Here is a 9819-nt window from a genome sequence, read left to right as displayed (position 1 = left end):
GAAGTCCTTCATTTTGCTAAAGTCCCAGTGAGAATAGTTAAAGCCATAACTGACCTGATTTCCTCGTGGGCTTCCATCTTGTAATTAAATACAAAGGGTGACTATTATCACCGATAGAATACAATATCGCAAAGGCATATTCCAAGGAGACAGCGTCTCTGTGATGTTGCTTATACTTTCTGTAAATCTCTTGTCATTCATGTTAAGGGAGTCGGAAGGATATCTCACTGGTTCACAAGGAAACAGTAATACCAAAATTACACACTGTTTCTTTGTGGATAACTTAAAACAAAGAATATTCATGAGATAAAAAAGGAACCTTGACTTAGTTACAACATTTTCAAAGGATGTCGGGTTGGAGTTTGGTCAGGATAAATGTTATTATATGGTTGTTGAAAGGGGGAAACTATAAACCAGACTAGTGACATCTCCGTCAATGATTTAACTGTTTCCCCTGTATCTGACGAGGAATGTTACAGGTATCTAGGAGTGGATGAAAATATATCTTACAATGGCACCTGTAACAAAACAGGTATCACTAATGAATATTGCAGTCGAATGAAGAAAATTTGAACCTCAAAACTCTCTGCATTCAATAAAGCAGTGGCCCACAATGTGTTTGGCAGTACCAGTACTCGTGTTTATATTGCTGCAGGCGAGAACCATCCTCTATAGCTACCGGAATTGCTTCTGCCGCAATGAATTAATAAAATACTGTATTTTCTAAATCTAAAAGTACACCTAGAAAAGCTGGGGGTGCAGTGGTTCCTATTTCCTCCTCCCTGGTGTCGATCCCACTCTGTCACCCATGCAAATGCTACTGTAAATTGGGAGAATTCAGCTTGCGAATAATGGTACGTAAACCAGCTGTTTTGGGGAGGGCTGTTAAGTGGCAATGGTTGTTCAATCTAAAACATTCGAGTGATCCAAATTGATCACTGAAATCAGGTTTTTTACCCATCCTATTTATAATGTATCGGTTGGAGTGAAGTTTGTTGAAGATAGATATTCAGAATGGCGAATGTTTGCGCTTACCCAACTGAACCATCGATGGCAAGCATTAAACACTGATTTACGGATTCTGGTTATCAATTATTGAATCATTTACGGAGTTCTGTCTCTGCAGCACTAGCTCTTTCCTTGCCTCTTATAACTGTTAACAATCCAGTTCTGCTGCCAATTGCAGTAGCCGTCTGTGAAGACGTGGCCAAACACGTCTGGCATATATTTGAATAACAGACCATTCGAAGCCGGCGATTTTCACCTTGGACTACCGCGCACCACCACAAGTAATTCAATGGCTTTTCGCAACATCTCGCCTGTAAGTTATGGCAGGCCGTCGAGGTAAGTATAAAATCTACTAACATTTCGACTCATGGTTCGCCTTGCACAACCGAGTAAGTGTTGTGCATGACTGCTTGGAACCCAATGGCATTCGCTCACTCCGGCCCGTTAGATATCCAAGTGTGGCTTTTTTACGACATTGTGTTTTCACACTTGCGAATAATAGCCGACAGAAAACGACGAGAAAGGCAAATGTTTTTCATTTTGGCACAAAGCCACATAAGAAAAATAATAAAATAGAAAGCGCTTGTTGTAAAAGTTATTATCAGACAGTTTTAAGCAGTAGACATTCAAATAAGTTATTGTGACAATCACGAAGTCTCGTTATTTATTTTTCTGCCTCATAAAAGAACGTTTATAGTTCAAGACAATCCTTAAAAAAAATTTATTTGACAATTGAACCAAATATCGTTGAGGTAGGGTTCTTAGAAGAAAGAAATGTTTGTACAGACACGACTGTATTAGTATGCGGTAGCAAACTCTCATTACAAGAAATTGCACCGTCTATAATCTGCTATTTAACGGACACACTTTGTAAAGTGTCAAGTATGTAAACAACTTTAGCATTCATAATATCCGTTATATACTAAACTCTTGCATATCTAAACACACCTTGAAGAAATAATCATGCGTAAATTATCTGCGTGCGTGCGTTTATATACGCATGTTTTTTATAAGATGCACGTACACATTTCCGAGCTACATATATATAAACTAACTTGCTTACTTTTTTCAGTTCGAGCGCTCGCATCAGCCTGAATTGAATATTCCACCCAAAGAGAATGATGGGACACAGATCTGCAGAAAGCACTCACTATTTTCTGGTAGTTTTAGTGGTTCTCAGTGCATCAATGTCGTTGTCACTCGGTGAGTAAATAATATATTTTCTCATAACTAGCAGTATCGCCCGGCGTTGCTCGGGTTTGTTCTGACCCTTTAGAATTGGAATTTTTGAAAAGTAAAAATTTTGCATTATGTAGCTTATATTCTCTTTAAGTGAACATTTTTCTGATTGAAATACACCGAAAAATGGCGACACAGCAGTAAAAACAAATCGTAAAAAATAGGGATTTTCATAGAAAAAAAGCACCTTTTTGATGTAAATAATTTTTGGTGTTAACATGGTCCGATTTGAATTTTTTCTTCTACGAAATGAAGAGCAACCCTTCTTCTATCATACTCTCAATTTTGGTCGACTTGTGCCGCAGGGTCTCGGAGGAGATAGTGTTAGTTGAAGGCTACCGAACTTGCCATACACAGACAACTTCAGCTTTATATAGAGAGAGATTTACAAAAAGAGCAATTTTGAGAAAAGTATTAAGGCTAGACAAAAGAGAAGTGGTGATAGAGAGTCACCATGGAAAATGCCACATGAAATTCTTACATCTCCAGCATTTAGGGATTCATTGTCACTGTTCAAAGTCATTGTGGTTCTCCATGATCCCATACTTACAGACAAAAAGTTTCGTAGAGTAGGAGCTATTTATACATCTCCATTATTATTATTGTTATATTATTATTATTTTTATATTATTATTATTATATTATTATTATTATTATATTATTATTAGTATTATTCAGTAGTTTTATTTTTATAGCGTGCTTTCATTCATTACCGAGCGCAGCTCTGTGTGCCTTGGGTATGTGCCTGTGATTTGTTGTGATGCTCTGATGGTTATTGTATGGAAAGTGTTCTGCGTAGGATGTGTGCAGTGCCTAGTAGTGCAATTTTCTGTATGTTATATGTGTTTGTAAGTCTGGTGTTTTTGTTATGTATTTGTCTGAATATTTTTTTATCATCCTAATGCACCTACTATGATAGGAATTGTTTCTGTTTGCAGGTTCCACATTCTAGTTTATCTATATTTCCAGGTCTTTGTATTTTGAGAGTTTCTCCATTTCTTTAGAGACACGTTGTATCTGGCCGGTATTGATACATCAATTAGAAAGCATTTTTTTTTCTTCATGATCTCTGACAACTAATCTGGTCTGTTGGCCTTAATTTCTCTATCTGTGTGTATCGGCATATCCCAGAGTATGGTTGCTTTCTCGTTTTCTGTGACCTTTTCTGGTGTGTGCCTATACCATCTTTTTCTGTTGTTATTCCATAATGTTGGCATAGCTTCCAATGTATGTAGGTTCCAACTCTGTATGTCTGTGAATATATTCCTTCTTAGCCAGGACTGGGCAGCTAGAGATAATGTGATATTGTGTTCTTGTCCATCTCCACATATTCTGCAGTTACTTGTAATATTTCTTTTATTACATGTTTTTGGTAATTTGGGTGGTGGGAGGCTTTGGTTCTTGTGCTGCAATAAAAATCCCTCTGTCTCTGCTTTGAGTCCTGAGCTTCTCAACCATTGCCTGGGATTTTTCTTTGTCTATTTCTTTTGCGTTAGTTTAGTGCAGTATTACCATGAAGGGGCTTTTCTTGCCATCGTTTATCATGGCTCGTTGCTGTTCTATTTTTAGTTTGGATTTCATTTGTTTTTATAGCTTTTGTTGTTTCTTCATCATTCTTCTTCTTTGTGTTTCTTTTTATTGGTGGTATTATGATTTCTTGTTTGTATTTGTCAGCTTCCTTAAATACTGAGAACAGTTTTTTGTTTTGCTCGTGTTTTGCTGCTATCTGGATCGGATCAGTTTCCTTCCTTCTGAAGTAGGGTATTTTGCAGTCCTATGGTGGTTATTTTTATAGTAGTTTCCAGCTGTATAAGGCCTCTACCACCTTCTATACGTTGTATATTATGTCTTTCTATGTCAGATTTTGGGTGAGATGATCCTAGATCCTGTCAGTATTTTTCTTGTTTTCCTATCTATTTGGACAGTTCATTTCGTGTCCAGTTAAGGATATTGTAGCTGTAACTTATAACTGGGACAGCTAAAGTGTTGATACTTATTATCTTGTTTTTAGCATTGAGCTCTGTTTTTAGTATTGATCTAACTCGTCTATAATATTCTTTTTTTATTTTCTCTTTCATTTGTGTGTGTGTGTCTTATCTAGTTCATGGATTCCTAAGTATTTGTAAGTTTGGCTTTGGTCTAATTCTTTTATTTCATTGGTTTTATCTAGTGTGATGTTGTTACTCTTAACTAGTTTTCCTCTTTTCATGGTTACTTTGGCGCATTTTTCTAATCCAATTTCATATCTATTTTTTTGGTAAATCCATGAACTGTCTTTAATAGTGTTTCCAGCTGTTTGTCATTTGCAGCGTATAGTTTTAGGTCATCCATATATAAAAGGTGGCTGATCGTTTTGCCGTAACATTTATATCCGCATCCAGTTCTATTTAGCATATCAGATAGAGGTGACAGTGCCAAGCAGAAAAGGAGTGGAAAGAGCGTGTCTCCCTGGAATATTCCTCTTCTAATGGGGATGTCTTTGGTTTTCATGAGTCCCTCTTTTGTTTGGAGGTGTAGGACTGTTTTCCATTTATTCATAGAGTGCTCTATGAATTTTATGATTGTTGGTGCTACTAGGTTAATGGCTAGTGTTTCGAGGATCCATGTGTGGGGTATGCTATCAAACGCCTTTTTGTAGTCAATCCAGGCCATACTGAGCCTTCTTCTTTCTGTGGCTGTCTTCAGTTACGGCTTTATTAATCATTAGTTGATCTTTACAGCCATATGAGCCCTTGCGGCATCCTTTCTGCTCTTCTGGAACAGTTTGTTTTCGTCCAGGTGCTTGTTCAGCCTTTGCGATATCACTGCAGTAAATGCCTTGAACATAGTAGGGAGGCAGGTTATTGGTCTGTAGTTTTCTGGTTTTGTTGTTTCATTTGATTTGGGAATTAAGATGGTTTTTCCCTTCCTGAGCCATTCAGGCATTGTCTCTGGCTCTGCTAGTATGCTGTTAAAGTTTTCAGCCAGCTTTTTGTGCATTCCTGTTAGATATTTCAACCAGAAGTTGGGGATCTTGTCATGCCCAGGTGCCTTCCAGTTGCTTAGTTTTTGCAGTGCCTGGGTGACCTCTTCAGTTGTTATGGGGGTCCAAAGTTGTTCAGATGCCGAGTTTGTTATTTTCATACTCCTTTTTTTTGGCTGTTCGTTCGCCGACCATATTTCTCTCCAGCGTTCGCCGACCATATTTCTCTCCAGCGTTCGCCGACCATATTTCTCTCCAGTTATTATTATTATTATTATTATTATTATTATTATTATTATTATTATTATTATTATTATTATTATTATTATTATTATTATTATTTTCATTAGCATTTCACCTAGGGAGAGAAACCTTATACTTTGCTAGGCCAGTAAAACAAATACACCAGATTGATCATTTTTACGGTGTCATGTGATAGAAAAAAAGGAGAAGACAAAGCGAAAAAGGAAAACATAAAAAAATAGAAAAATAAACAAAGAAAATGATGGTGGAAAAACGAAGGAAAAATTCACAGCGACCATGTTCTTCTCTATGCGTGTGAGGTACTAGTTAAGACAATCTTTTGTGCTTCCTGCATGGATAGTAAATCAGGGATGATTCTTAAATAATTTTCAGTGCCTTTCTCGATCATTCCAAGTGCTCCTACAATCACTGGTATTGTAACCGGTTTGAGATTCCACATCTTTTCGATTTTGATTAACAAATCTTTATATTTTCTGAGCTTATCAAATTCTTTTGCCGAGATATTATGGTCACAAGGTATGCTTAGGTCATTCAATAAACGGACTTTATTGCTTTTGTCGTTCACAACGGTTATACTGTTATTATTCTTGCCCCTCTCGAAAATTGCTGCCTTCGTACCAAAATTTCAAACCAATATTGGTCCAAATTTTAATGTATACATTGAACATATATCTATTTGTGAAATATTAGATTCTAGCTAAGGCAAGGACCGAAGCAGCCACCTCGGGACTTCCACATTATTTTTTAACGTGGTGAAGTACGACAGTTTAATTTGCTTCAAGTTCTGAAACCACTCTAAAAGGATGATGAAAATTGTTTTAGATATTAAAAATTAAGATCCACTATTATGATGCTATACTGATGGTAAGAAATAGTGATCAAAGTCTCTGTTCGATCACCTTATCTAAATCCCAAACGAGTTCAAATGAAACAGATAATGTATCCCAACACAACCACAAACAGCTGAAACCATCAAGGGCATCTCTACACGTTTGTTTAAACTGCAAGAAATATCAACCAAATCTCTCTGAAATTAATATCTGTCATTTTATTTCTTTGAACCAGCGAGAATACTTTAGCAGGTACAATTTCGTTTAACAGATCTTTGAAAGATACAAAAGAGGCCAAAAATCACGATGTTCCTGCCATGTAGCGAGTCTTTTCCCAGAGATAGTCAAATGAAATCATACCTCGTGGCTTGAAGGTATTAAAAAAAGAGATGGATATAGAAAATGGTCGACTTACTCTTTTACTTGTTTCAGTCATTTGACTGCGGCCATGCTGGAGCACCGCCTTTAGTCGAGCAAACCGACCCCAGAACTTATTCCTCGTAAGCCTAGTGCTTATTCTATCGGTCTCTTTTGCCGAACCGCTAGGTTACGGGGACGTAAACACACAAGCATCGGTTGTCAAGCGATGTTGTGGGGACAAACACAGACACACAAATGTATACACACACACACAGACATACATGACGGGCTTCTTTCAGTTTCCGTCTACCAAATCCACTCACAAGACTTTGGTCGGTACTAAAAGAAAACGACTCTCTCTTCAGACACAATAAAATATGCTTCAACACACGAATTCTCATAAAGAATCTTGCAAACCAAATACAAAAACGAAATGTATAAGTAGTTTTCTCTTGTTGATACTTTAATTAAATTTGCCATAATGTATTATATTTAATTTCGGAGTACCATATTGATAATATATACATTTTTCTCTTTCCTCTCTAGGGCTTTCTGTCGCCGACTGTCGACTCCCTGAATGTAAAGGCGTGACAAGTGAAATGCCGAAGGGATTTTCACGCGATGAAATTCCACAAATAGTTTTGGTTACTTTTGACGACGGCTTCACTGAAAAAAATATTAAATATTATCGAGAATTGTCAAAGTCTGAATTAAAAAACCCTAACGGATGTCCTATCAGCTTCACATTTTTTATTTCTGGTGAAAATAATTATACTTTTTCAAAAGAAATGTACAACGATGGACATGAAATGGCCAGTCACACCATGTCCCATGCATTTCCAGTCGCTTCTTGGAGTAATAAGACTTATGATGAATACCGAGACGAAATAAACGGAATAAAAAATAACCTTGTTAAAAAATCTGGCATTCCTGAAAGTGACATTAAAGGTTTTCGTTCACCTTTTCTTCAAATGGGAGGTGACATTCAATTTCAGGTCCTGAAAGATTTGGGGTATGTTTGGGATTCTTCGATAGTTATGGGTACAGACAACGATCAGGGCAGAGAACAGTACTGGCCATTCACACTAGATACTCCTTTAAAGAGTAAGCTTGAACAAGAAAAGCCCGGCGTTTCAGGCAAGGCTTGTATGAATGAGAAATGCCCAACAAAGTCCTATCCTGGCCTTTGGGAAATACCCGTAAATCGTTGGTATGACAACAATAAAAAACCTTGTTCTCTCTACGATGGTTGTGATCAACCAAACAACAAAAAAAAATATGTCAAGTTTTTGAAGGAAGCGTTATACAAGAATTATTATACAACTCGTGCTCCAGCTGGTCTGTTTCTTCATGTGAATTGGGTTCTTACTGAACCGTATAAGTTTGAAGTCTTGAAACAATTTCTAGAAGAAATTACTGAAATAGAAAATGTTTGGATATTGAGCATATCAAAGGCTTTGGAATGGATAAAGAATCCGCAGAAAATGAAAAATAATTCAAACTTCGACGCTTGGAAGTGTTAAAATCACATAGTTTGTTTTCCAGATCTTTTGAACGTTTTTTTTTTCATACACTAATTTTTCTCAGAGTCTCTATATTTCTAATCTAAGCGACTTTTATTAACTTTATTTTATTCTACCAGACAATCTAAAGCACAGGGTGTCACGTATTGGAGGGGTATAAACACGACAGACAGACAGACAGACAGACAGACAGACAGACACACACACACACACACACACACACACACACACACACACACACACACACACACACACACACACACACACACACACACACACACACACACACACACACAGAGGGTGGGCCAAAATTCACGCACAAAATAAGTTCAATAAACCCCGGAATTGTCGAAGACATGTTTCAGTTTTTCTAAAATTGAATAAAATAATAATGAACAAACGGAGACGCGTAGCTTAGTGCTTAGAGTGTTGGAGTCACGACCGTAAGGCTGGGGTTTCGATCCCTTGACCGGGCGATCTGTTGCGTTCCCGACAAAAAACACTTCATTTCACGTTGCTCCTGTCCACTCAGCTGCAGAAATGGGTTTCGCCTGGTGAGGGATGGGCTCCGCCTGACTTTCTCGCCCTAGGTATGCTGCATGGCTCAGCGCTCTAACGACTCCCAAGGGGTTAAGGCACTTGTCAGTTGTGACTGCCAATGATGAACATACACGTACTTGTACGTGATGAACAAGATTCATATCTAATAATAATAATAATAATAATAATAATAATAATAATAATAATAATAATAATAATAATAATGATAATTTCATGTGGCATTTTCCAGGTGACTCTCTATTACCACCCCTCTTTTATCTCGCCTTAACACCTCTCTCGAAATTGCTCGATGATGTACAATACGGCTATAAAATGTTTGATAAAAATATAAATCATCTCATTTACATGGATGATTTAAAGCTCTTTGCAAAAAATGATCAACATCTACAGGGCTTACTAGTGACGACATCAGGATGCAATTTCGCGTCGATAAATGTGCAAAAACTACCTTTATCAAAGGGAAAATGACAGAAACATCCAACGTCTACCTTGATCTGCAGAATGTCATAAAGGAGTTAGAACCAGCGGAGAGCTACAAATACCTAGGGGTAATTGAAGGGGACGGAATTCAGTGATGAGGGAAAAGGTCAGAAGCGAATGTTATCGTAAGGTAAGGACAATACTCAAGGCAGAGCTGAATGCAAGAAACAGGATCCAAGTGATCAATACTTACAGTTTCAATATCATTATTTGGTCAATTACTGAAATATGTAATCTTGACAGAAAAATACGATTGTTGACAATGCAAAGAATGCACCACTCTAAGGCAGATATAGACCAAAATTACTCGCTAAGAAAAGAGGATGGCCACCGACTTTTACAACTGGCATTATCAATGAAGATTGCCACAATTGACATAGACACCTACCTGAAAAACTCTAATGACTGGATGTTAAAACGTGTCTCAAAACATGAAAACAAGAAAGCATCATATTCAGTAACAAAACAGGCAAAGGAATATCTAAGTGAATTCCGAATACAACAAATTCCAGAATTAGACGTACGAGAAACAAACGCAGAAAAAGCTAAACGCATGAAAACCCGTGCTAAAACTGCGGCCTTAGATATTCTG

At 37.3% G+C, this 9819-nt stretch overlaps 1 protein-coding gene across 1 annotated transcript in view; it reads left to right on the top strand.

Moving 5' to 3' along the window:
• The first annotated feature begins 1871 nt into the window (after window positions 1-1871).
• LOC115211110 overlaps window positions 1872-9819 on the top strand; it is a 28451-nt gene continuing 20503 nt past the window's right edge. Inside the window, exons 1-3 of the mRNA XM_036502644.1 lie at window positions 1872-1890; window positions 2081-2211; window positions 7210-8183. Of these exons, the coding sequence (XP_036358537.1) occupies window positions 2127-2211; window positions 7210-8183 (1059 nt within the window). The 5' untranslated portion in view covers window positions 1872-1890; window positions 2081-2126. The remainder of the gene's footprint in view (window positions 1891-2080; window positions 2212-7209; window positions 8184-9819) is intronic.

Source organism: Octopus sinensis, linkage group LG4 (genome assembly GCF_006345805.1).
Source record: "Octopus sinensis linkage group LG4, ASM634580v1, whole genome shotgun sequence".
In the NCBI taxonomy this organism is placed as follows: Eukaryota; Metazoa; Mollusca; class Cephalopoda; order Octopoda; family Octopodidae; genus Octopus; species Octopus sinensis.
The sequence above is the reverse complement of the archived record's forward strand: the minus strand, read 5'-3'. Positions and strand labels throughout refer to the sequence as shown.